The sequence below is a fragment of the Myiozetetes cayanensis genome, unplaced genomic scaffold, assembly GCF_022539395.1.
Source record: "Myiozetetes cayanensis isolate MyiCay16 unplaced genomic scaffold, myiCay2020 scf17, whole genome shotgun sequence".
NCBI lineage: Eukaryota > Metazoa > Chordata > Aves > Passeriformes > Tyrannidae > Myiozetetes > Myiozetetes cayanensis.
This window is the reverse complement of record NW_026087378.1, coordinates 11070633-11097615: the sequence shown is the minus strand read 5'-3', so window position 1 is coordinate 11097615 and position 26983 is coordinate 11070633. Positions and strand designations below refer to the sequence as shown.

The window sequence follows — 26983 nt, the reverse complement described above, 5'->3', positions numbered from 1 at the left end:
AGAGGGACACAAGGGCTTCTCACTCAGGAGCTCCCACCACCCCTGCTTTCCTCCCTGGGGGACACCAACCGCTGCCTCTCCCTTCGGTTGCCCTGGGAGGAGAAGCATCTGCCCTTGCCACTCTTTTGGCTGAGTGATGAACTCCCAGCCAGGCCAGGGGACGGGAAGTGCCTTCAGAGGTGTGTAGGAAAACAGGAAGTGACTTTCGGAAACAGGGGCCCATTTGTTTGTTCTGCATCCCTCTGTGAGCGGCTGGTGCCCGACACCAGCGGGAACAGGAACCCTGACACGGTGCAGACCTGACACTCACGGCTACCAGAGAGGCAGAAAGAAACAGGCAGCAAGCAGGTCACACACTACACACTGCATTGAGGGGAGAGAGATTCCCTCCAGAAGGGAAATGCTGTGATGGAGAAGTGGGCTCTGTGGGGCACACGTGCTCTCACTCACAGACCTGCAGTGGATGGATGCCACCATCTCCATACCACCCTCACCCCACTGGGCTGGGGACAGCTGGATGAAATGCCCCACCAGACACATGCACATTCCCAGAGCCAGGGATTTCCTGGCCAGTTTGTGACTCCTGCTTTCCTGCCCAGGCTGCTCTGCAGGGTTTGGCTCTACAAGATCAGCCTGTGCTCAGAAATGGCCAAGGGAGCCCTTATAACACACATCCCTCATGCCCTCCCTAGCTGGATGCCCTGTATTCAACAGCAATCCATGCAATCCCTCCTGTGCAGCCAGCCCCAGTGGGAGCCTCTCTGGTCACAGGGTAATTTCTCTGAGATGACAGCTCTCCCTCGCCCTGGGGCTGCCTGGTACTGCAGAGCCCCAGGGCTGGGAATGGCTGATGATGGTTCATTTTAGAAGCAGAGGTGTGAAGCCCTCCCCAAATCTCTCTCTACCTGGCTCCTTTCCAGCCCACTTTTGCTGGCTGATGGCAAAGGACCCCTCTGCCTGTCTCCAGCTCCCTGCCCCAGGGTGGGTTTGGAATACAACCTCACCTTGTTACGCCCCTCCACGAACTCCACCCAGGTGTCAATGCTCTCGATGGGGTTCACTGCATCCTGCTGTGTCACGTCTTTCCAGTCCTTGCACTCGGGCATCCGGTCCCTCTGATGGCGTCTTGCTGCCCGGTGCCTGCTATTGCTAATCCAGCAGCCAGGATGGAGCGGGAGAAAGAGGAGAGGGACGGAGAGAAGGTCAGCTGGGTAAAAGGCTGCAGAAGTAGCTTTGTGTCTGAGGATTGATGTCCCTGTCCTATAACTCTGCAAAATTTCCTGGGTCTTTTGGTTACACAGTTCTGATGTGCTTCATAAGGGTGCTCTGCAACCACTAGTGAGGCAAAAATCTGTACACTGGTGAGCTGTGTAAACAACAGGAAGCTAGAAAGAAGCCTCCTGCATCCTCTGGAGCTATGCTAGGCAGAAATATGGTGGCCCTGGGAGACAGTGCTCATAATTCACGGGCCCCTCTGCTTCCTGACAGGGCCACAGTGCACTTGCATGCAATGGAAAGATCTCTGTCGTCCCTGGCTTGGCAAAAGCCTGCACAGGGCTGCAGGACCTGGCTTCCTCCAGGCACCCTGATGTCCTCCACCCTGACTGCTCTGGCTACAACTCCCCACCATCCCTTTTTCTTCTTCCTGTGAGGCTGTCACTAAAAATTGCCACTGCAGCCCTGCCTGGTGCTGCCCCAGCTTTGCAGAGCACAGGCAGTGAGCACGTACCCTTTGTGCCTACCTATTGGTGCTGCTGGCACAAACACCCTCCTGGAAAACCATCCAGAGATCTGGCACTTCCCCAGAATTCAGCACTTCTTCCCCACAAGCAGCAGCTGCCTATGAGCACTTTTGCTTCCATTATTAACCAGAAGACAAAGGACAGAAAAACCATGGGGACTTCAGGGCAGGAACGGGGTGAGCCCCAGCTGCTGTCTTTGGGTCTCACCAAAGGGCTGGGACAATTTCTCCTGCAATCTGCCTCAGTTTCCCCATTAGCATAATGATCAGTGGTTTTATTGCAGGTTGTGGTGTGGCTGTGCCATGGACATCCACTGATGGATGTCGATGGCTGAGGATGCAGGGGACACTGTGGAAGTCGTCGGTGTCTGGGATCACCCAGGCTGGGCAAAACTCCTACACCAAGAACAGGTGTGTCCACTGTGCCTCCCCACGAGGTGAGTGGGTGTACAGTACCCTGAGCTATCAGTCAGCGCTGTCCTCCTCGTGCCATGTTGTGGGTGGGAGAGCAGAAGTGAGACGGGCTCTGGGGCACAACCACAGTCACAAGAAGCCCATAATGCCGGACCGGTGGCCTGGGAAGACACAGGTGTTGGAAGAAACGGCACTTACAGGCTGCGTCGGGAGAACATCCGACACGGCATCCACGGCCTCCACTGCCACTGGATCACCTCTGGCGCTGGGATGCCATAGACAGTGCAGGTGAGGGCCTGGGGGCTCTTCTTGGAGTAGATGCTTGGGGAAGAGGCTTCCTTCTCATGGATGCGCGGAGGGACTGCAAGGATCAGAGGGACACCGTGAGCAGCTGCAGGCTCAGCCACTGCCTCCCCATGCCAGGCACAGCCCTTCCCAGAGCTGTCTATGGAAAGCCTGGGCACTACAGCTCTCAGGGCAGCTCAGGCCTGCAAGGCACAGCAGGTTATACTTAGGCAGATTCAAGTGACATCATTTCTCCTTCCTCTGTCTGGATGTTGCAGGGCTCAAAGCACTGTCTGGCAGGCCCCAGCACAGGGCCACAGAGTGTGCTGGAGACACATGTCCAAGCAGCAGTGCCCTTCCATCTGGATCCTGTATGACAGGGACCAGTTTCTGCTGTGGGAAAATTCCCTAGGATCTTTCCACCCAGAGGAACTGCTCCTGATCAAGACTTCACGTGTGTGGCAGCTGCCCTGCCCTCAAGTCCACATCAGTCAGGGTCACCCTCAGAAGCATCTCCAACTGCAACCGGGAAGTGGCCCCTGATCAGGGACATACCCTGCCCAAAGTGATGGAGCCAGGAACAAAACTGTGCCCTGCCACCCAAGCCAGAAGGAATCAGCCTCACTGCAACCAGGCAGTCCCTCAGCAATGGGGCAGGAAGAGATGATGTAGGTGCCAACTGCTTTAGGACAGCAATGGGGACTTGGTCTTGGTGCAGCCCAAAGGCTGGGGCCGTGGGCTCAGCTCTGCCCCCCTGGCCCAGCCCTGGCCCTTCCTTACCATTGACAATTAACTGGAGGCTGATGTGCTTCTCCAGCCCCGCCAGCCTGTTCCGCAGAACCAGCGTGTATGTCCCGGCGTGCTGCTCCGACACATCCTTGATCTGCATTGAAGATTGAGATTGCTTGGGAATTAGCTTTCCATCCTTGTACCTGCGGGGAGGCAGAGAGAAAATGCAGCCATGGGGAGGAAGTGTCCCACTGGCAGCTGGGCAGGGCTTTGCTGGTCCCCACTAGAGCACAGTCGAGGTGACCCTTGCTAGCACTGAGGACCTCTCTGGGGAGGCCCCTGGGCCTTCCCTGAACCCGAGTTATGGGTCTGTGCATCAACTCATATGGATGTGTGTGGGGTTGGGGATGCTGTAGCTCTGCCCTAAGCAGTGAGTGAGTGCAAAGCTCCCAGCTCCAGCCAGCTCTGGTGCAAGTGCAGCACGATGTTCCACAAGCCCATCCACTGCATTGCACCTCTGGGCAGCAGAGGGACAAGAGGGACAGTTCCTGTGGGTGCTCTGCTTTGCCACTCCAGACAGTGCAGAGTTGCCAAGACAAGGCTGTGCAGCTGAGAGCCAGGGCATTTGGGAGAAATGACCCTCATGTGTGGAAAAAAGTGACCACAGAGGGACACAGCAAGGGGGCCAGGCTAGGCTTTCCCATTTGGAAGAAGGAAGGAGGAGAGGAGAAAGTGGCTCAGGCTAAGAAAGGTGAGTTACCACTGGAAGTCTGGTGGGGGGTAAGCCACGACTTTCACTGGCAGCTTCACAGCTTCGTCTCCTGCAGTGGCTTCTATCACCGGGCCCTTCCTCCACTCCACGTTGATGAAGGGCTTTTCTGCAAGAAAAAACATGAGCATGGAGGAGAGCACGAAGGGACAGGCTGTCACCAAGCTCTGCTGCTCTCCACAGGGCCCAACAGCAAGGACCAAGGACAAGGTAGGGTGTCCTGGCAGGGCAGCTGAGATCCTGGCAGCTGAAGAGCTGCCTCTGCCTCCCTCTTGGAGACCACTGGGGACACAGGGAGACCGGTGACTTCCTTCTGCCGGGACACAGCCGCCCAGTGCCAATGATGCCTTGTGCTCCTGCAGCTGGTGCCTCCCAGGCCAGCCATGCCACAGGGGCACTGAATCTGCTGCAGGGCCATGAGACCCACGTGTCCTGCCATCCCACTGTGTCTGGGTCAATCTGGAGTCGGCACCTCTCTCCCTTGTCATCTTGGCACCTTGCTGAATGTGACCGTGCTCCCAGCGTGGTGCTGGGGCACAGAAGGGCTGAGGGACTGGAGGAAGGCTGGGTCTCACTACAGCAGAGTGGATGGGGGTGCAGGAGCTGCTCTGCTGAGGTTTGGGACAAGCACTGCCCAGTGGGATGGGCTCTGCTGCAGCTCAGCTCTGGCTGTGGCTCTGTGAGGCAGAGGAAGGGGCCGTACCGTGCACGATGACATCGGTGCTCTCCTCCAGCATCTGGGCGCCGGTGGTGGCAGTGCATTTGTACTCGCCCAGGTCCTGCTGACTGACATTGTGCAGGGTCAGGATGCTGGAGAGCTCCGTGTGTGTCTGCAGGGACCGGCGGTCGGACTCCACCACTGCTCGCTGTGTCTGCGGGAGATGACAGAGGGGAAGGGGATGAAAGACATTGGTGGGATGGGGCTGTGTGGGTGGGCTCCTCACAGCTCTGATTCTTGCTGCCCAGTGCTTGCCTCTCCCTGGACAGGTTTCTCCACAACAGACTGCCATCCTCAGGGATGGAAAGGCTGCATGTCCTATGTACTGACTGCCTGAGGCTTAGGTCAGAGCTTAGCACATGTTTTGCTTTTATCTGCAGCCCAGGAACTCAGGCTGGGAGTCCTATAGCTACATGAAGAAAGTGATGCCATCAGGGGACTCCCCTGTCTCACCATTCCCAAGAGCCAAAGGCTACAACAAGGGGAAAACACAGTGGGGAAGGGACCATCTTGCAGGCTCTTGGTAATGAGGGCTGTGTTATTGGAGTAGCTCTTTTTAAGCCAATTATGTTTGCTCTGGATTTGCGCTGGTGGATTCGAAGCCAGTGTTTTCCCAGGAGAGCCTCAGAGCAGTAACACCTTGGCAAGGAGGGAGCTTTCTGTCTTCCCTCTGTCTGCCTTCTGTGGGAAAATACTCTGCCCAAGATGTCCAGGGCACAGCATGGGTAGGACCACGAAGCAGAGCCCTGTGAATGATGTGAAGAGGGAACAACAAAGGGGCAGGAGGGGATGACCCAGACAGAAATGGTTCAGAACACAGGGAGCTGCTCTGTTTGCTGGTACCTGTTTTCCAGGGTAAGTCCACTGGAAGCGGACGCCAGAGTTGAACTCAGCCCACACTGTGCAGTTCAAGACCAGCTTCTCTCCCACCAGCAGCTCCATGGCTTTCTTGGGATACAGCTGGATGTCGTACAGCTCACTCCCTGACGCAGAAGAGGCAACAAAAAGACATTTCTGATTTATTAATTCTTTGACTCAGACTGTGCAGTTACAGGAGGTTTGGGTATGACCTCCTGCTGCTTGGTGTATGTTTCTGACACATAGCAGAGGAGATATAAGCACCATGCAGAGTCTGTGTAGCTAGAGAGGACCACAACAGAGTCACCCAAACTGCCCCCCTGCACCTTCTCAAATATTCACCTGCTATATGGATGATGAAGAAATTGGATTTGAAGACCTTCTTGTCGATGACAGTCTCACACTGGACAAACAAGAAGTCCCTGATCATGTGTGTCGGTACCTGCACTCCCTTCTTGTTGTCCCAGAGGATGCTTTTCCCGTCAGGGTGGATATAGAAGTTTTGCTGGAAAAATCAACATTTTGCCAACTGAAATAAGAGGGTAACAACATTCCCACCCCACCCCTTCCAGACTTTACACTGGCTAACACATGCCTTTTGTGGGAAGAAATGATGCAGCATCTGTGCTGGCCTCCTGCCCTCTCCCCCCGAGGGTTTGTCATCTAGGAATTGCCTCCCCTCTACCCCGAGCAGCCGCATCCTGCACCACGAGCCTCTCCATCTGCAGAGCAGGCCAGAGACTTCCAGGAATGGAAACTTCTAGAGATAGCTAAGGAAACTGATGCTGGTGTCCCAAACATCAGCCCCGCTGGGATGAGTGCTGACCTTGGGTAGTGTCCTTCCCGGGCAAGGGAAAGGCCCCTGGCCCCCAGCGTGTCCCTGGAGGCCTTTGTACAATAGTAACACTCATCCTGGAAGGATGTATTTGCATTGTAAAAAAAAAAAAAAAAAAAAAAAAGGGAAAAAAAAGGCAAAAGCAAACTGATAACAGAGCTGTTTTTAGTCTTGAGCCCCAGGGCTGCAGCCTCCTCCCCTGTGGGGATGCCGACCACCTAAAGGGGTTGTAGATCACAGAGACCAGGCAAACAGGGGATGCTGTGGGGAAATGGGTTTAAAACAAAAGTCTTGTTTTGTTTCATAGAGCTTCAGGGAAAAGAGGCAAGGTTGGCAGGAAACCTGTGGGGTTTGCCCAAGGGAACTGGACAACACAGTTTCAACCAGCAAATAAAACAAGGAAGCCAGTGGCTTGTACTTTCCATGGAAAATTTATCCCATGCATTTTCCTTTCCTGGCAGTGCCTGTCCTGCTTCCACTCAGGCAATTACAAATGCAGAACAAATGCAATACATCTCAGTCCAGAGTCTCCCACTGGCCGAGCTCTCACCGAGGTCAGTGTGACGTTAAGATCGGGGATGGACACAAGGCATGGTACCCAAGTGTTCTCCTTCTTGCTGATGAGGAGGGTCTCTGGCTTGTTGATAAATGGCTGTTCAAAATCTGAAGGAGAGATACAAGTAGAACAACAACTGAACAGAGGCAAGGAAAAAACGGGAAAAGAAATCAACCAGTAGAAAAGGCGGCCTTCTGACTTTCTTTAACACAGCGTGAGCTTGCCAGGGGGAGTGGTGTGGAGCTGGATGCCCCCATCTGCCACGTGGGACTGTCAGAGGAGACACCTGGAGCTTGGGAATGCGAAGGGAGCCAGCCGGCTCCTCCGCACCAAACGCAGCACCGGTGCAGTGGCATTTGTGTGACGTCTGGGCAGGGCTGGAAATGACCTCCCCTTTCCTGGCCCCCTCAAGGTCTCCGCCTGGCTCTGACCCTTTGTGAAGCCGGTGTGCCGTGCCCTGGGCTCGGTGCCTGCCCAGCTGGTGAGCGTGGCCCCGCGGCAGGGGCGCTGCGGGGCTGTGCCGCCCGCCCTGGTGCAGCGCGACCTTCCAGGGTGAGGAAGTGATCCCCAGCGGAATGGTATGCAGACGTCATCCTGCAGCTCAGATAAACAGATGAGCTGAGCTTTCCAGGGCTGCCACCCCACTGCCGCCCAACCGCTGCAGGCACAAATATTGACAGGAAGAGCAAAACCCACCCAAAAATAATCATCGAAATGACTTAGCAAGGCCAAGGATGTTACGCTAAACTCGACAGAGAAGGAGCAGCCATCCAGGCTGACTACAGGGGATGAAGACAGAATTAGAAGAGATAAAGAATTGTGAGGCTGCTTGATGTCCTCTGGCAGACTGTCCGTGATGGATGATTTATTCTGTAGAATCAGCCCCTGCCTGCCCTTTCCCACAGGGACTTATGCCTTGTGGGATGGTCTGAATAGACACTGGTCCCTAGTGCTTCCAAGGCCTGGTGCTGCCAGTCATGTCTCTGTAAATGTCCACCCAGCACACGGTCATGACTGGCTCTGTTCATAGAAATTGTCCCCTGGGTGAAGGTGGCTCTGTAAGGAGGTGGTGGGCCTCCATCTGGGAGACATGGGGCTGCCTCGGGGACCTGCTAGGGGACACTTTATGGCTTCTGGTATGCTGGAATCAGACCAAATGATCCCAGTCACCTTCATTTATTTAAAAACTACATTTAGTCTTTATTCACCTGGGTTTCAGTTAAACCACTGATTTCAAGGGACTGTGGCATGACATCTGTTTGTCCAGCCTGAAACTTTTTCACTCTGCTACCCAACCCTTAAAGATGCCTCTCTAAAAGGACAAGTCAAAGATGAATTTGGAAATTATCCTCGCTTGGGGATCGTGTAGTTCAAACCACACTGGGCACAAACCAATCCAACCCAGTGCTCCCACTCTGTTAAGTGTATGAGGGAATTCCTTTAATTTTTGATCTATAAAGATGTTGCTTCAGTGATAGTCATGCTACAAAGACCTACTCTGTATGAATGTCTTTTTTCTACAGCTCAGGTGAAACCAAACACGCTCAGAAAACTGTCTTGGTCAGCCATTATGAAAACACGGATTGCCCAGAGAGTTCTTATCTGTGTTTCCTGGGGTCTTGTGCTGCCACAGGATTTCTGAAATCACAGATTTGTTTCCCAGTATGAACATGTTCCTCATTCCTCTCCTGAGCCCTGGGCATGTGAGAGGGAGGAGGTGCACAAATGCCAGAGGTGAGAGACCATGAGGTCCCCTTCAAGCTCAGATGGCAGCCAAGAACTAACTGATTTACTGGGCTGGTCCTGCTGCCAATGAGCTTGTGATTCATGCACTAACTCCCCTCTCTGACCACATCACAAATTTCCTTAAGACTGCCTTAATGGGTCGAATGGGAATAATTTAGCATCTTCTTCATTAATATATGCTAAGCTTTATGAGATGTGGGCTGTAAATATCCTATCCTACCCTGATGAGGCATTCTGTGTGTCTACAGTGCTATCTGTAGTTGTAATAAAATACACACCTAACCAGGCACTTGGGAAGGAGAGGTATGTGTGGAGAGTTCACTTAAGAACTGAGCTGCAGGTAAAATACAAAAGAACCCATTTTTCCAGCCAAGCACAGATATTTTGTTCCTGGCAATTCCACCAAGCTCTTAACATGAGAAATGAGGTTGATGGATAAAGCTGTGGTCTGATCATGCTGTCTCCAAACATCCCTGACACTTACATCAGCCCTTCCAAGCTCTCCAGGGACAGTTTCACATTGCAGCCCAGTTCAGCAGGAACAGGCAGGGCTTTATCTGGATGTTCTGCAATGGTTACTGTTTGCCTGGGTTTTCCTGACATGTCCCTTCTCTTGTCTGAAAGCCTGTCCTGTCTGGAAAGGCGGATTCTGAGGTTTCCTACATGCTTGAGAGCCATAACAGGGGACAGCCTGATTGGAACCAGCATGAACATGTGCTGTGTAGCCCTGTGCACAGCAGTGCTGCGAGGTGTTGGCAGGATCTGCTGCACACACGCTGTCCACAGGCACTGTGGGTCCCATGGGCCCTGACAACGTGGGATTTATTGCCCCTAAGCTGCACCATGTGCACACTTGATGCTCTCTGGTAAACAGGAGAGACACTACTGAGCTGCAGAGAGGCTGGAGGTGAGAGAAGGTGGGTCAGGGAGCAAAGTGGCGTTTGCTGGATCACAAAGAGAATCAAGTTCTTGCAAAAGCACTCAAAAGCATGTAAGTTTGCTAGGCTGTACACATTTTCAGCATGTGTAAGAAGCTCTCTGCCTCTATCCTGTTAAAACACCCTAGAGGGTCAGAACATCCTAGGGAGGCTCTGTCCTGTTTTAGGGTGGGCAACAGAGCCCACGGGGAGAGGAGGCAATTGCCCAAACAGACCTCAATTCCTCTCCAGCAGCTGTCCAGCTTTTCTGATTTGCCCCTGCATTTTTCTCTGCATAGCTGCAGAGGCAAATTTGGCTTTGCCCTGGGACTTCTGAAAAATGCATCTTATATGTCATGACCTGCCTGGCTCATGACAACTGCACCAACTAATAAATGGGGGCGGAAAGAGAAATAGCTCAGCCAACTGTTTCCAGGGGACAGGGCTCATTTATCTTGCTTTGAGCAGTGGGGGAGACGGCGGAGGGGGAACCCCTGGGGCATGGAGAGGATGAGTACTGGCCCTGCAGACACTTACTGAGCTGGGGTTCCAACCCCAAGCCTGGTGAATATTCCTCCTCCTCCTCCAAAATACATCTCATAATCATGCATGTGCAGGCAGCCCCTGCACAGTTTGGAGAGGAGACAAGTGTGGAGAGGAGTGGATCTGCCACTGTGGAGTGGCTTGAGCCATCAGGCCCAGGGACAGGAGGAGGCTGCGCACGGTGCGTTTGTACCACTCAGCCTCTCCCTCCCTCAGTCTCAGCTTCATGGAATGCTATCATCCATAGCCACCAGCATCTTGGGGAGCCCCCAGCTGCCCAGAAGATAACTCCTGTGCTTTTTTTAGTGGTGAAACGTCTCTGAGACTGCTTAAATTCCTGCATTCCAGCCTGGCTGGAGCGATGCCCCCAGGATGGGACGAAATTGAATCCCAGGCGCTGCCGCCATGGACGGATATTGGTTCCCTGGAAGTGCAGGGAAGCATCCCTTGGCCCCCTCCCCAGGCCTGCAGCCGGAGGGGAGGCACTTTGAGGTTTTTAATCTTTCGGATATTGTGGTGCACTGGCTGCCCGTGGCCCCCCAGCCTGCAGGTGCACCCCGCCGATGGCTCTTACCTCTCACAAACACGTAGGTGCCCACCGCTGTGGTGCCGTCGATTTTGGCGTCAATGTACTTGTAGTAGCAGCGGTAATAACCCGTGTCGTTCGCCTGCGTCTCCGTCAGCACCAGGACTTTGCAGTACGGCTTCGTGCCGGTCCCCTCACAGTCCTCCTCTCGGATCGCCCGGCTGCTGCTGGGGGCTGCTGAGGCCACCAGCTCGGCCTCCTCCTTCCCAGCAGGGTCCACCTTGCCCCCAGGCCACGACCACTCCAAGGGGTGCTGGCCTCTAGACGTGGGCAAAGAGGAGCATTAGCTTCAGGCCGAGCGTGGTGAACGTGGTGGTGACCCCGCGCTCACCTCCAGCCAGACACCACTCTTGGGCTGAGGCACAGAGGAATGTCCATCCTCCAAGGGAAAAAACAGGCATGAGGAAATGGCAAACAGCTTCCCTAATCACTGGGAAGGCAGAGGCTTCTCCCCTTCCCCAGGCCACCTCTCTGGCCATGTTAAGCTGTAAGGTATCAGCCCACTCACAAGCGGGACCCTCTGTCCCATGACACTGTCCTGTTGGTACGAATGCCGGGACAGGGAAACACACAGGGCCCTGAGGGAAAGGCTCCATTTATTCTCTATTCCCTCTTGTTATTAAAAGGGTCCAAAGCTATTAGGGAAACACATGGATGTGATGATTTCCCTTGGCTCAGTATAGCTGCTGGCTGGGGCTCATGGTGTGATGAATGGAGTGGGAAGGAGAATGAGGGAAGGAGAGCAGACTGGGAAGAAAATGAGAAAGACAAAAGCAGGAGGGGAGTCAGGGATAAAAGACAGCACGGGGAAAACCAGGGGAGGCTCAGCTGACTGCTTTCTGGCCAGTTGCCAGCTGTTTCCTTCCCTGCTGCTGTGGGAGGGGGTTCCCTTGCTCTGCACAGCACCCTGCAGCCCCTCAAAACCACAGCTGGACTGGGGCTGCTGCCCCTTCCCACCTCTGCAGAGACACTGAGCTGCAGACACCTCTCCGAGGGCATGACCACTGAGCCTGTTCACCAGCAGCCCAAAGACAGACAGAAAAGTCCAGGAACACAAGAAACCCCCAGGCAGAGTGTGCACGTGTGTATTTATAGATAGCCGAGGATCTCCAGAGCGGGAGCCCGCATGTGCACGCACGTGCCAGCCTAGCTTGCTATAACTGCACTTGTTTACTACAAACAAAACAAGCTTTTATTCCATGCTGGAAGTTTCCTTCTGTGGAATCAGAGTCCCTTTCAGAGGAAGGCCTAGTCCCCACTTGAAAGTTTGCCAGTATAGCTGGAAGTCACTTAAGTACGTGCAAAAAAAAAAAAAAAAAAAAGGGAAAAAAGAAGCCATCGTAAGGGACAGCTGTGGGGTAAAAATGGCCTTTTGTCAGCACTGTTGGCTCTGTGAGGGGAAACTGGGTTCATCTATTATTCGAGTTGGGAATAGACATGCTGGCACACGCAGCTCCTCTGCCAGGGCTCTGCCAGGGCAGCTCTGAGGGCAGATGCTTTTAAAGCACAGCCAGACCGTGACTGTCAGCGATAGCTGGATCCAGACAGCAAGGGACAACAAGGAGGAAGCCAGATAAGGTGCCATTGGAGGGCACAATGGCTCAGACACAGTGAGGACAGGATTTCTGTCCAAGCATAGGGACAAGACCTGCCCCTTTGTGTTTTTCATCATCTGCTAATTTATCTTCCTGCAGACTTTGCTCTCTTCCAGCTCTCTGCGGATGAGTTCAGAGACAGTGTGCTGCACTCCCCTCATGTCACCAGGCACAAGGGCTCTGGAGGCAGTGAGGAGCCCTTGGGGACAACCTCACAGCCCCTCTGACCCAGCTCAAACTGGTGCATTCACTAAAAATGCCATCAGTGCCTGAGGCAGGACTGTAGGTGCAGCTCCAGCAGCGTGTGTCTGTGAAGCACGGGCAGGCTTCTCCAAGGTACCAGAGTCTCATGAGCACTTCAGTAAAAATAAGAATTGAATTTTGAGTTTTTCCCATCCTATGCATGCTCAGGGAAAATAACAGTAAAACTGATCACTAAACCAGTAACATCCAGGGGCCTCTGCCATGGCCATCTCAGCCCAGAGCTGAGAGCTCCAGACCCCAGCTCTGCAAAGGAGCCCCAGAGCCCTTTGCATTTGCTCAGGCATTTTTGGCACTCCACATGGAGGAGGGTAATTGTACAAGTCTCCAGTGTTTCCGCTTTCTGTTTGTTTACCCACTGGCATTTTCACACGTTATCAGATCCACTTGTTTCATTAACCATCAAGGCTTGCAGTCACCGAGTGACACATATTTATACAAACATGGATGGGCCAGTGCAAACAGACATGCCAACCAGCCCGTGGGCGGCTCTAACGCAGGCATTCCTTGCATATGTGCTGCTCAGCCAGGTTCAGTGGGGACACAGAGGTGTGGGCATTACTGAGTCCAAGTTAGCATCACTGGTGGGTTAAGAGGACCAGAAGAAGGCAGGAACCAGGACAGGTCAGGCTCACATGGATTTATTTCTGTATCTACTCTCTGCATTTGGGGAAAGGTCCAAGCAGCAGTTTTCGACGGTTCCCTCCCTCCTATCTGTCACCTTCAAAGATTTATTCCCAAGTTGTTTTCTTTCAGCTCAGTGATAATGTGCCTCTTGGCGATGGAGCTGGCTGATGCCAGCTGGAAGAAGATGCACTGTAGGCTTCTCCACAGCTGTTTTCCTCAGCCTTTTCAGGACAGATGCTCTTCAAGGAAGATGTTGCAATTGGCACCACTTTTCTTCAATCCTCTTTGAAGCTCCCATGTGTGGTATGATGGGCAAAGCTGGCTGTGGCTTTGTGGCTTAGCTGGGATAAGCCAGATCCTCCCTCAGCACCACAGAGGATGTTCACAGCAGTCACACACATGTAGGAAAGAGCAGCAGGTGTTGTGTGTCCCTGGACACTGCTCTGAAGCAGTGCTTGTGGGGCACTGCCTTATCCTGAGGCTCCTTCAGCCCTGCCACACTGCTCATTTCCTCCACGGGAGCCAAGAGGGCTCCAGGGTCAAATACTTCCTCTGCCACAGATGGGTTTGTGCATCTGTGACTCAGCTCTGGTAACAGATCACTGGGCAGCAAAGGACAACCTTGTCCTTCTTTTTCTTGGTTCGCTCTCCACCTGAGTGCCCATCACCTGCAGGATGGGATGGGCTGGCACAGTCATGACCCAGTTGAACCCTCCAGAGGTTTCTGCTGTTGCACAGCTGGCTCTTGTGGGCTCTGCTCCAATATTAATGAGCTGGAACAGCACAAGATCTCTGCTTTCCCCCTGCTCAGGCTGCTGAGGGCTTGAATGCAGAGATTCATGATATTCTTTCCTTCCTTCTCAGGATGGGAGCTAATAAAAGCTGCACTGTCTATGTGGGCATCAGCCCCTTCCCTGGCTCTGCCACATGCTTAGATCAAAACATCTCTGGGGTTCTCAGCCAGCCCTGGCATGATCTGCATTTTGGGGAATGTTCCTGCACTGGTCCCCTGCTCTGTCTGGGCCTCTCAAGGGTGCATTGTGCTGGGTGACAAGGGAACGTGACTGCGTGTGATGCCATTTGCGAAAGCAGAGCCCCAGCATCTGGTGGCTCCTTGAGTATCTGTTGTGCCCTTGGGTCTCTTCAGCTTGGCATGGACTCTGGTCACTGATGAGGCTTGGCGGGCTGTGGAGCAGGAGGGGGGCTGCAGAGCTGTGGGTGTCTGAGATCCAGGCTGCTGTGGGGGAGCCTGAGAGCACAGTTGGCTGTGGGACTCTCACGCTCAGTGGGTGAAGCTCAAAAGGTCTCCAGGGAGTCTCACAGGGGGGTTTTGAGCTCATCTTTCTGCTGAATCACTGCTTCAAGCAGGCTTGTGCTCCTGGCTCCAAGGGCAGCTCGAAGAGCAGCCAGAGGACACTGGTCTCAAGGGAAGACCAGGGTCAAACTGAAATCACCTCCAACACGATGCTCAGCAGGAAATCCCTGGATCCTGGACTTGATTCTGTATTTTTTTCTGCCCTACCCTGCCCCACCACCCTCTCCTTTGCCTGTTCTCTTGGTGGTCTGCATGTTTTTCCCTTCAGTTCCCATTATCCCAGGCCAGGTCTTCCCAGGGTGGGCCATGGTCCAGAGAAGAGGTTGGAGAAGCAGCTGGGTGTAATTAGAGAGCCAGGGACCAGGAAGGATTTACTTTTCATTCAAATGAAGGAACAGTGTCCCACAGTCAAAATCCTCTCCTCAAGACAGATAAACATGGGATTGGAGAGCTCAGAGGGAGCAGCAAACAGGGAGCTTGTTGCCACTTGCAGTGACTCTGTAGCTTGTACGATGCTCCCTGCAAGGGCAGGCCATGCACGGTCTGCACTGGAAATCAGAATCAAATTCTTTTCCACTTCAGTGATTTTCCTTCATATTAGCCAATACCTAGCAAGTGCCCAGGGAAAGGGCAATCCAGGTTCAGGAGGGATACCCAAAAAAAAGGCTTTCCACTTCAAGGTGCTAAGAAATTGTGTTCATGCTTGACTGCAGAAGACGCTTTCTTTTACCACACCTCTAACTACTTTATGTTCTTTAGCCTTGGCTCAATTGCAGACAACAGAGTCTTGAAACCATTTTCTGTGTCCCTCCCTGGGCCACTGCTGAGAAAGGGTCTGCCCTGATTCTAACCTTATTCAGAATAACTGCACTGAATCTCCCCTCTTCCAAGGTTTTAACAGAGAGTGTCAGTCCCACATCTGTCCGTGGAAAGCACTACCATGACAGAGCACTGGAGTCCCCAAGCTCCCTCCTTTTCCTCCATGCCCTCCCAGCAGGCTGACCACGGGCAGTCCTTCAACTCACATGTTTCCTACAACACACACCATGGTTCCTCAGGTCACTGGCTGAATGAGCCCACAACTGCTCAGCTTTCCAAACCAGGTGAAATCAGTTCAGTATTGCCATCAGCAACCTTTCCTCTGTCCCTCTGCCTTGGCTATGAACTGATTCACAAAGGAAAAGCCATACCATCTGTTCCAGGAAAAGTTAAATATGTTTGTGACAAGACATGAACACAATGCCAGCCAAGTGTTTGCAGTAATTGCTCTGTGGTTATATATAACACTGAGGAACACCCATTTGAGGCCCACGCTGAATTTAGACCCTCACTGGGCCCAGCACTCATATCCCAAGCATGGATCTGCTTTCAGCTGCTGAAGGGAAACTCCAGGAAAATTGAGCGTGGGTAATTCTCCCACTTGTTTATTTTTTTTTAACTTTCCTAGATAGGGGATAGTGCTGAAAACATGTACAGTCAAGTGTCCCAGCACGGATAAATCAGTTCAGGCACATCACCTTCTCAGAGCCAGTCTCCAAAACAACTCGAGATTCTCCAGGTCCTCTCACAGGGTTTTGACTTGGTCTGGCCAGGGTTTTTCCTCACCCTGATGTGTACAAGGCAAAGTATTAAATCTCAGCTTCCTAGAAAAGCTGGAAGCCTCTCATAGACACCACTGAGTGCAGCCTTGCCTTCTCCCATGGGTATTTCTCAACATCCCCCAAAGGTGCCACTAGATTTAGAAACCAGAACTCCAATCCTAGCAGCCCCGAGGAGATGGGAATAATCAATGTCAGAGAAAGACAAGGAGAATCAGGGAGGCCAGTTTCCCTGAAGAGCTTACAACAAAGCTATCAGATCATGCAAATGTTTCTCTATCTTCCTTCTGCCTGCAGGACTACAGCAGAGGTTATCACCGTCCCCTCGGAGATGTCTTCTGCTTCTTTTTCAATGAATTAATTAGATGAGTTCACCCTTGGTGAATGTGGAAGATTTCTAGGCAGACACACTAATCTGCAGGTGTACTGCAGCCAAGGTGTCCCTGGAGGGCTCTCCTTGCCTAGTCCTCCAAGGCTCACCAGGTAAAAGCAGTCTAGACAGAGCCAGGCTTGCTGGTGCCTTACCTGCAGGTGATGGTCAGCGTGTCCTTGGCGTTGATGACGTGTTCCTCCTCGGTGATGCTGAGAGCAGGGGGGGTCATAGAATAGCTGCTCACCAGATCTGTGGGGGGAAAGGAGAGAGGGGATGATGCAGACACCGAACAGCCCGCACCCACCGACGTGGGCAGCAGCTCTCCTGGCATCACGAGCCCAGAGAGGGGCAAAGCCTCTTGAAGGAAACATCTCCTCAGGGTCTGCTCCTACAAGATAATTGAATGCTGGCTCAGCAGGACACAAGTGGTTTGTCTGCAGCCCTCCTGACTCCAGTGGGCAGCTCTTTAGCAGCAGCTCTAGGGCCAGGGCCAGACAGTCCCTGGGCTCCATAGACAGACTAGCACAGACAAGGGCCAGAAGGAGATGGAAGACCAGAAACTGGGGAATCCAAGTGTGCCCATTCCTCACCAGGCAAATGAGATTGAGTTTGCTTGGACTAAGGCTCTGAAATGATCCCCTCTGGTAACCAGAGGGAGTCTGGCAGGAGATTTTTCTATACACTGTAATCAGGGGGACAAATCAGGGATGCCCAGATACCAGAAACACAAAACTCTTGCTTTGGCACAGGGGTGGTCTCTGGAGCCAGCAGGCATTCACGGAATGCCCCTCTCCTTTGGCACACTCTCAGGTACAGTCACCTGAACAGCACCAAACCCCTGGGGATTGCAGCAGCCCCCTTCCCTACGCCACCGGACAGGCATTCCAGGAGTGAAATTATCCAGGCTCAAGGACAGGCAGTTAAACATTATCATGCTCTTCTTCTACCTTTTTTCAGGTAGAGTCCCACTTTTTGTGTGCTTGCATCTCCGGCATGCCAGACATGCACCCTAAGTGAGCTCCTCATGGACAAAACATCTCGAAGTACCGGTTACCTTCAGAGACTACTGTTGTTTTTCATTAGCACAGTGTTGCTGACTGTCATTACTTCATGATCTTTATCTTAAAACTCCAGCTTCTGGAGATGTGAGATAATTCAAAAGAAAAGTCTCATTGACTGCAAAAACAAGCAAACTAACCAGAAATAGGGGGTGTGTGGGGGGGGTGGTGGCGGAAGAGATATGAAATGTGAACCTGTGGCTCGGGTAGGTGCTAAATGCTAAGGAGAAAAGAATGCAAAAATATGTTGCTAGCTCGACTTTCTACAAAAACATGAGGTTTTCTGCAACTATGTTCTATGCATGTTGGTTTCCTTCCCTTGTAACATTCAAACCCAGGTATCAGAGAGGTCTGGCAAGGACAGAGAGGTCTCAAGAACACAGAGATTCCACAGGTTTCACAAGCTGAGGGAGCACTGTGTGAGACCTCTTCTCCAAAACTCTGACCTGAGGACTGCAGATCTCAGAAGCGCTGTGGTAGAGCCACATGAGCTTTAGGATAGGAGGAAATGGCCTCAAGTTGTGCCAGGTTTAGAGGTTTAGATTGGATATCAGGAGAAGTTTCTACACTGAAAGGGTGCTCAGGCATTGGAACAGACTGCTCAGGGAAGTGGTGGAGTCACCATCCCTGGCAGCGTTCAAAAGACAGGTGGATGTGTCACTTGGGGACGTGGTTCAGCGGTGAACAAGGTGGTGCTGCGTTAACAGCTGGACTGGATGGTCCTAGAAGTCTTTTCCAACCTCAATGATTCAGTGATTCTAGGAATGCTTCTCTGTGGGGAAACCTGCCCCAGGAGGCACCAAATGGCCACCAGACTCTCTGACACAGCCGTCTGTGGAGTCACGAGGAGCCAGGCTGGTGGAGAAGCCAGGGTGCCCAGGGCCCTCTGCCACCAAGGAGAGGCTGCTGAGGGGGACACGGCAGTGGAGGGACGTGCTGAGCGGCACCACCAGCACTGCCAGGCCGGGGCTGCCGGCCTCGCTATCCCTGATTGTTCTCCACTTCCTTCCCGCCTGCGCTGCTCCGAGGGGGTGTCCCCGTGGCTGCCCCCATGGCAACGGCGGGGTGCCGGCCATCTCCCCCCATCATTCCTGCCTCCTCTTCCCTTGCCCACGTGAGGTGGAGTCAGCCAAGGGGCTGCCCTGGCCCACCTCTGCCTGCGTGTGTGTCCCGCTGCCCACGGCCTGTCCTCAACAATGACAACAACAGCCATCATTTGTCTCTCAACACATGGGTCAGGTCGGCATCACCGTGGTCTCTGGGACCCCGTGCTTCTCAGCCCCAGTGGAGGGCACCCCACCTCGTGCCTCCAACCTCCCCCTTTCCCTGTGGAGGGGACGTCAGACGTCACACACAAAAATGTGCCCCCGGGCGGTGAAAATAAATGACCACATTTTTTGTAAAATCCCTTCAAAATTTAACAAGGCTTATTAAAAAAAGGGGGTGGGGAAGGGAATCTGTCCACTAAGCTGCATTTCCTATTAATGCCGGACACGGTTATCCCAGTGCAAACACCGCTCTCCAGATGGCCACAGCATCCCAATCCATCGCCCCAGGGAGCATCCAGGGGTGCCTGCCACCCCCACAGTGCTCAACCCGAAATGCAGAAGGTAATGGCTTGCATGGGGCCGGCTGGGGACAGCCGACCCTCTCATCCCCATCTCTGTGCTCTGGGGCAGTGAGCAGAAAGGCAATCCCCAAAGCCCTCTGTCATGGCCACCTCCAGGGCTGGCCGTGACAGGCGCCAAATTAAGTCTCAAAACTGGAGTGGTCCCCGTGCTTGAACCACTGAGTGGTCCAAGGCAGCAGGAGCCTCTTGGCCGATGCTGTGTCCCACTGCTGAGCCTGGGGTAGCAGGACGGCAGCAGGAATAACCCCCTGCCTCCCTTCATGTGCCGCCTGGTGACCTGCTAGCAAACAACGCCGGGGGGTGGAGGGGAAGAAAGGAAAAGTACGATCTGTGCAGGTTGAGGCTGTGGGATTCCTGCAGATGCATCCTGTCCATGGCCCTCCGTGAGTACAACAGGAAAACGAGCCACTGCTCGCTCCGAAAGCACCGCGGCGCGGGGCTGGGGACGCTCCCGCTGCTGGCAGCCAGTGCTGGGCCAGCACTCACGGCCATCCAGCCTCCTCACAGCCCCTGGATTGCAGGGAACTTTGGGGACTCCCTGCATCAGGCACCAGCTCATGCTGGGGACCCACTACTCACCTCGATGCCCCACACTAAGGTTGGCATCTTGGGATGCCAATGCCCAGAGTCACCCGTGCCAGCCAGGCCAGGCAAAAGGATACACGGAGCTATTCCCAGCCTGCAAAAGCATCTTCAAAGCCAAGAACTTCCCCCCCCCACCTCCAAATTCTCTATCACTCTTTGTGCTTTGCTGATGGACCCACCCCATTGCTGCCCTTGCCCTTTCCCTCCCTGGGGGAGCGTGTGCCCTGCCATGACTCTCTCCTGCGCTGAACTTGGTGTTGGGTTTGGCCATTAAATCTCTGCTAAAAGACACACAGATGGTTTGTGTCTCTGGCAAATCCCAGGGTGCGAGGGAGATGTCTCCAGAGCATGGAGCGTCTCCTCTTCTCTCAGTCCCTCCTTCCCCACCTCCAACCCTAACCATGCTTTATCTCCTCAGCCCTCCGAGCAGATCCCGCTCTCTCCCGCACACCCAACTGCGCCCTAGCACGGGGAGAGCATTAATGTAATTAAAAAGGCATGCGGCAGCCCCGGCAAGCTTTGTTTTTTCAAGATGGTTTCCAAGCAAGCTGGCAGCAGGATATTAAAATAAACAGAAGGGGGATTGATGGGATGCGGTGAGAGGAAGCAGGATCCCACAGCCACTCACACCTTGTCTTTTTCCAGAGAAGCACATTTCCCAGCGGTTTCTGTAGCCTTGATCTTGCAGCACGCGGCTCTAAAAGGGGCCAGGCTGCACCGAGGGCCTTCTCCTTATCACTGGCAGCTCCATCATTTTCAGACCCCACTGCTTCTCTCTGCACTTACACCACTGCTGCTCTCAGCATAGCAGCAGGGCTGCCCACTGCATCCTGCATCCATGGCTCTCCTTGCCTGGTGGGGAAGCCATGCTCGCCCTCAAAAGGGCATCTTCCAGGCTCCAGACCTCATCTCTCCACCCTTGGGCATGTTGTGGGAAAGCCTTGCGTGGGACTTGGTTTTCCCCTGAGATAGCTGCAGACACCGAATCCCTGCAGAAAAGCGCCTGAGCCAGAGCCAGCAGTGAGCGATGGCTTTGGGAACGGGTCAAGGGCTGGGAGTGAGAGAAGGTGCAGGTATAGCATGGCACAGGATGGCACAACACAGCTCCTGCTCTCCGTCTGCTTCCACTCACAGGAAGCTCTGCACCGGATCCTCCCTCCAATCCTCCCCACACCACCTCAGCCCCTCTGTGCTTCCCCTTCCCTCCCTCTCTGCTGAGTCGGCCCCGCTGACTGATTAACGGGGCGCCTTTCCGGAGAGGGATTTTGTTCACACTCTGTCCTTCTCGCTGACTTCCTTCCCCGGTGCTGGGCTGGATCTCTCTGGCCACAGCCGCTGCATGTCCCCATCTAACCAGCACAGCTCACTCTCCTGCCACCAAACTTACTGCTTTGGGGCTCTGCGACCAGAGCTGCAAGAGAACATGCACAAAGCAAAGCTGCTCCAGGTGAGGCTGTGTGCTCCTGCTGTCTCCCCTGCACCCAGGCCAACACACACTGCCCACTCAGTGCTGTACTAGGGTAAAAGAGAGGCTGGAAGGGGAAAAAAAGAGCATCCTTTTCCCCAGCAAAGTTTCCCTGACCGTGCTACTACCCCATCTCTACTTTGGTGTTTTCAGGCAAAAATTCCTAATCAATGAGAGTCTGTCCAACGAAGTGAGGCAGGAAGATTTGGACATTTTCTAAAAAATAGAGATTTTTTGCACCAGTAACTACGTGAGCAAAGCCCTGGTCCTGGACACTCAACAGTAAAATTCTGGTACCTTGGTGACCAACAGGGACTGAACAACCCTCTCTGGTGCAGAAGAGCAGCAGTAGCTGGCACTGGGGGAGAGGGAGGAGAACCCTTGTTCTTCTCTTTCTGCAGTCATCTCCTCCAGCTTTCCAGGCTGGACCTGTCCAAATTGGCAGCATTTGCTGGTGAAATGTTATGTGCCCCACAGGAACTAATCCCAGCACTGCAGGTGCCATTGTTCCCCTCTGCTCCAGTTACTCTTTCCCACCTGCCCTGTGTTGATATAACTCCCTGCCCTGGTGCTGAAGGATCCATGGCTGCCCACAGACATGTGGGAAGTCCACGTGCTGGAGGCAAAGCCAGGCCAACTTCCCACCTACAGGGTTGAAGTTCTCCCATGGAGCAACAACTTGTCATGCACGGGGCAAGCATCCAGCTGTGGATTGGAGCATCAAGGCATGAGTGCCACGTCACGCAAGGAGCAGGCAGTTGGCACAGCAGCAGGAGAAATCTAAACATAGGGCCATCAGCTCCTCCTCTTCCTTCTCATGGTGCTTGCCAGCAGGGAGGAAGGTTTGTTTCACAGAGAGGTGAGATGCGGCACGAGGCTGAGAAATAAATGTCAGGTTCCAGCTGATGTAGGGATGAAGCACCAGGTGTTTTCTCTCCAGCGTCACAGTGGGCAGAGCGAGCCCCAAACCATGGTGGGACTTGACAGCAAAATGGAGCAGGCTGTGCCCATCAGTGCAGGATCAGCCCCAGTGTGCCCAGTGTTGTGCTCCAGCAGCCACACAACTGAACCCACACACCAGGAGCTCACTCAGGCCTGGGACAGCACCTTTCCTCTTCCCACGGTGGGCAATGCCAATGGCAAGGCAATGCTCCTTTGGCCTACACATTTTCATCCAGGGACCTCAAGCCTTGAAACAACACCAAATCAAAGTGTGGTGGATTTGTGTCCTCACCATTTTGTGAGGATATTCCCAAAGCATCAGATGTTCCTTTGCTTCAACTAGGACAGGCTGTCCTTTTTCAAGGGACACAAAGGAAAAATAATTACAGAAACTCAGTCAATACAAACACGGAGGTGACTATCATTACTGGGGGTCTGATCCTTCCTGTCCAACACCAAAAGTATAATGAGACATTATTTTTGCCCCAAAACCATTGTGGACAAGTTGGTGTGTGGAGGCAGGAGACCCCTGAGTAGAGACCAACATGAGGGCTGAGAAAAAGGCTAACAGAGCACCACCTGAGCTGGTGGAAATGCCTTTTTACTTGGCACCAGATTCGGAGATGCCCCAAACACCCTGGGTCTTCAGTGATGCCAGGTGAGGAGGAAGGACAGGTGTCCAAACAGCCAGAGCATTTGGGGAGTGAAGAAAGAGGGCTTTCCTCCAGCTCAGCACCTGCAGCCAGGGGAGACACAGACAAAGCATCCCCCTGCCCAGCAGCCAAGGGGCGAGGGGAATGGGGAGGGCACAGATGTGAGCAGCACATTACACAACAGCAGCACGGTCACAACACAAGCAGAAGCCACAGCCTGAGCAGCAGCACCACAGGTTGGGCATTCCACTCTGCTTCCCCAGCCCCTGACCCTCCGTGGCACCACGGCCACACATCCCATGCCCACGGGTACAGCCAGGCAGTGCCACAGCCTCAGTCCAACAGGCTGCATGCACCCCAGTGCATGCACCCCAAAGGGTCTGTTTAGCTTCTCATGGCTGATAAACTTTAATTAACTGGTTCTTTTCTGGCATCTCATAACAACCTGCACTGACGGGGAACGAGGCAGAGAAAGTCACGAGCTCTCTGAGCTCCTTCAGCTTTTCAACTTCCAAGCTTGGAGTCCATCAGGGGACAGAAACAAAGAGGTTCAAAAGTGGGAACCACTTTCAAGACAGACAGGCTCTCCTGAGGACCAAAGTTACCCTTGTATTCTTTATTCCTGGTCCCTCAGTTCCTTCAGGCAGGGATTTATAGCAGGGTATTTCCCAAAGTCAGCTGCCCTGGCCAGCAGAGCACGGCTACACCCAATGCCTGACCATGCTCTCACCTGCTTTTAGGACTTTGCTCTGCTCCAGGGACCTGCCACCACGTCATCGCAAAGCATCCCAATGAGGGGTCAGTGAGCGCCCGTCTGGGAGTGTTTATCTGTCTGCCTTTCTCCCTCGGCAGGAAGCACTATCTCACCATCGCCCTGCTCGCTCCAGCCTGGTTTCCTGCTCCATCCTGCCAGGTTTACCCTGCTTTTTCCTCCTCCCCTCCCCCTGCCCCACGGCTGTCAGGCCATGTTTGCATTTCTGTCTCCTGCCGTCTTTCCTCTCCCTACCCACAACCCCCCCCTCGTCCCGCGCTCGCTCCCTACTCCATCCTCCCCGAGAGGCTCCGTCCTGAGCCAAAGTTAGCCCGTGTCAGGTAGCCACATGTCCGGCCTGGGGCAGCGGGTCAGCCGGGGCCACCCTGCAGACCTCCTCCAGGATCTCTGCTGTCAGCAGCCTCCCCGGGCCCCAGGGGAGCGGCTGTTTGCTGCCCTCGCTCCGGCGAGGGATGCTCGGCACATCAGAGGGCTGGTTTCCCCTCGGTGGCCGCCGGCCCACCCTTTCTGCTACAGGGCCAGGGCTGGCCAGACGCCGCTTTGTTTGGTCCCCCATTCCCTGAATCGCTCCGGGTTTGTTGGCTGCCTGCTCCTGCCCGGAGAATCCTTTTCCTGCCTTTGAGATAGAGGATGCTCGAGCCATCTGTGTGTTTTATTTCCTTGTAGAAACTAACAAGCCAAGGATTGCTTCCTCTCCCTGACATTTCAGAGGGCAGCTCCAGCTCAGCGGGATGCGCAGGGAGGGGAGAGGGAGCCCAGAGCCTTTAGGCAGGAACAGGACCTATTCTGTCCACAGGATTCACTCCCTAAGGGGCACAAATCCTCAGACCTGCCCAACTGCCACGGCTTTGCAGGAGCCCAGGGAGAGCCGTCCTGCTTAGCATACATAGCCAGCCCTCTTCCAGTGGCCCCTATTAACTGCATGGCTAAACCCTTGCAAAACTCAATTAAAATTATCCTCCCACATCTTAAGGACTGTCAGGTTGCTTCTCTTCCTCTTTTAATTTACTTCTTTCAAAATCTTGCCCTGCTCACATTTTCTGCCCCTGCAGGACGTGATTAACGGGGTGTAGAGAGAGCAGAGGGATCGAATGGCTTCAGGGGACTGATAACAGCAATTAGCACTGTTCATTACATCCCTAACCTGAAGGGATGCAAGGGATGGTCCGCAGCTTATGTGAAATGGGTGTTGGTCCAAGTCCAATACCCAGCACACAGGCATTGCCAGCACAAATGGATGGTTGGGAAGGGCCAAGGACATCCCCCTATGACCCCCTATGGGTCTGGGATCCCTGGGCAAGTGGCTTGGGAAAGGCTTGTGCTGATGCTTCCTCCAGTTCACCTGTGTGGGTTTGTTTAGGAGTTGTGTGACCACTGCAGGATTCAGAGGCTAATTCCACCCCGTGACTATCCAGGTGTAACCCTGGCAGCTTTGCTGGGCTGAGGTACCTCTGGCAGCAGTGGGAACAAACCCATTTGGCCACTGAGAAGAAATGTCAGCCCATCAGCAATGAAGGAAATTTCTATCCGCTGCTTCTCATGCCGTACTTGATGGAGTTACGAGGCAGATGAGACAAAGTACCTTTTCACGCAACTCAGCTAAACTATGGATTTTGGATACCCCCACAGAGATTCCAAAGAGAGATAAGGTCCCAGAAGGCAAGTCACTATCAGCTCTTACACACAGTGATCCAAGTGAGACATCCATGTCCAGGAGTCTCTAAACCACCCGTTGCCACAATACAGTGGGTACATTAGGGCAGGATCCCCCTGCCCACAACAGAGCATTGTCTGTCCCCTTTCCTGGAATCCCAGCAGCCCACACTGAGGCTGATGACAGCCCAGGCAGAGCCAGGACCAGCTCCAGGGCCTGGGCAGGGGCTTCCACCCACAGCACCCAGACTTTGCAGCATGGACACAGAGGAAGGGAAAAGCCTGAGAAATAGCAGAGAGGAGACCATCATGAGCCATTCCCAGAGGCTCAGGTGAACTCCTGTCAGGAAGCAAACTGAAGGTGCTGCTGGGGGAAGATGAAGTTCAAGTTGTGTGAGGCCTCAGCATCCAACTCTTGCTGGGAGACGAAGAGGCAGAGGTAGCTGACCGGGAAGTCAGACGGAGCCTGAGGGTCGGCACTGAGTGCAGAGAGAAAAGGGCAGCAGCATTTGGAAAGAAAAAAAGCAAGTCACAGGTTTGCTTTTTCCTTGATGTGTGTGGGCTTAATTGCTGGCCTTTGAAGTTTAACTCTTCCCAAGACTGTTGGCTTATGGACAGGCTGAGCAGGACACTGAAGAAACCCCTGTACCCCACTCAGGGCAGGTTTCCCCCATGTGAGCAAAGCCTGGGGACCCTGCCTGCCTCCTGCTCAGCCTGATCTGCCAGGCTGACTGTGCTGGGCTTTTTCAGGGGTCTGCAAGCCATGCAGCTGGGCTGGGAGGCATTGTACCAAGTGGAAAAGACCTGCTCCTCCATCTTCATGTCCCTGGAGTCTGCATCCAGATGTTTGCTACTTAGCCGTGAACTGAAATCAACTCAGAGCCCTCAAACCAAACAGCTGCCCTGGAGCTGGCAGTGCCTGTTCTCTGCAACACAACCCACCCTCGAGTTGTTCTCCAGCTGCAGAGTGCAGGAGAAGTTGATGGATGAACTGGGTAAGTGGGGAAAAAATAGTTTTGCAATTAGATGATTACTTGGCCATGGCAAACCTGGATTCAACTCCCCATCTGCTCCAGGCTCCCTGCAAGCCCATCTTGCAGCTTCCTTTTACCTCCATCCCTGCCTGAGTCACAGAAACTGGGCTGCTTTCACTTGGAAAAACACATACTTGTGCAAGAAAGGAGGAATCCTTATTCCTTCTAGTTAAAGATAACAGGGAACAAAGAAAATTAATTTGTCCCAGAGTCAATGCAACATGAAAAAGCTACATTAGACTTGGATGGGTGCAGAAAGTAGGAAGCACAATTGAAATGCAGAAGGAATTTAAACTTCCTGATTATCAAAGCAAGGGTTTCAAGCACCAAGTATAATAATAATAATAATAATAATAATAATAGTAATAATAAAGCACAGGGAAGAGTGGTCATGGGCATAGAGAGAGCTGCTGCCTGGGGAGCACGAGCCCTCCTCCAGCTTCTCACATGCACACCTGCACGTGCACACAGACTGTCTGCACGACCCCTCTGAGGGGTGGGCACGAGGGGAGGCAGGAAGATCACAGGCACACGCTCTTCAAAGGAGAATTAGTCATCAGAGGTAGCGGCAGAGGAAGGAAGGCTCAGGTACGAGGTCAGACGTGCACAAGCAGAGAGGGCTGACAGAGGAGTTCTGAGTGTTCGCTGCAGATCTAAGAGCACTCCTGGTGTCTGCACGAGCAAGACAGGAGGTGGAATCCCTGGAGTAAATGCACCTACAGCAC

General features: G+C 53.5%; 1 protein-coding gene across 3 annotated transcripts in view; it reads right to left on the bottom strand.

Moving 5' to 3' along the window:
- The window catches only part of FLT4 (fms related receptor tyrosine kinase 4), a 56668-nt gene that overhangs the window by 18680 nt on the left and 11005 nt on the right, over window positions 1-26983 (bottom strand). For all 3 annotated transcript variants that reach the window (XM_050312132.1, XM_050312133.1, XM_050312134.1), the window contains exons 2-11: window positions 16619-16715; window positions 10686-10957; window positions 6900-7012; window positions 5857-6019; window positions 5500-5639; window positions 4642-4810; window positions 3930-4047; window positions 3221-3372; window positions 2354-2516; window positions 1005-1149 (exon numbers count right to left, since the gene is read on the bottom strand). In XM_050312132.1, the coding sequence (XP_050168089.1) occupies window positions 1005-1149; window positions 2354-2516; window positions 3221-3372; window positions 3930-4047; window positions 4642-4810; window positions 5500-5639; window positions 5857-6019; window positions 6900-7012; window positions 10686-10957; window positions 16619-16715 (1532 nt within the window). The remainder of the gene's footprint in view (window positions 1-1004; window positions 1150-2353; window positions 2517-3220; window positions 3373-3929; window positions 4048-4641; window positions 4811-5499; window positions 5640-5856; window positions 6020-6899; window positions 7013-10685; window positions 10958-16618; window positions 16716-26983) is intronic.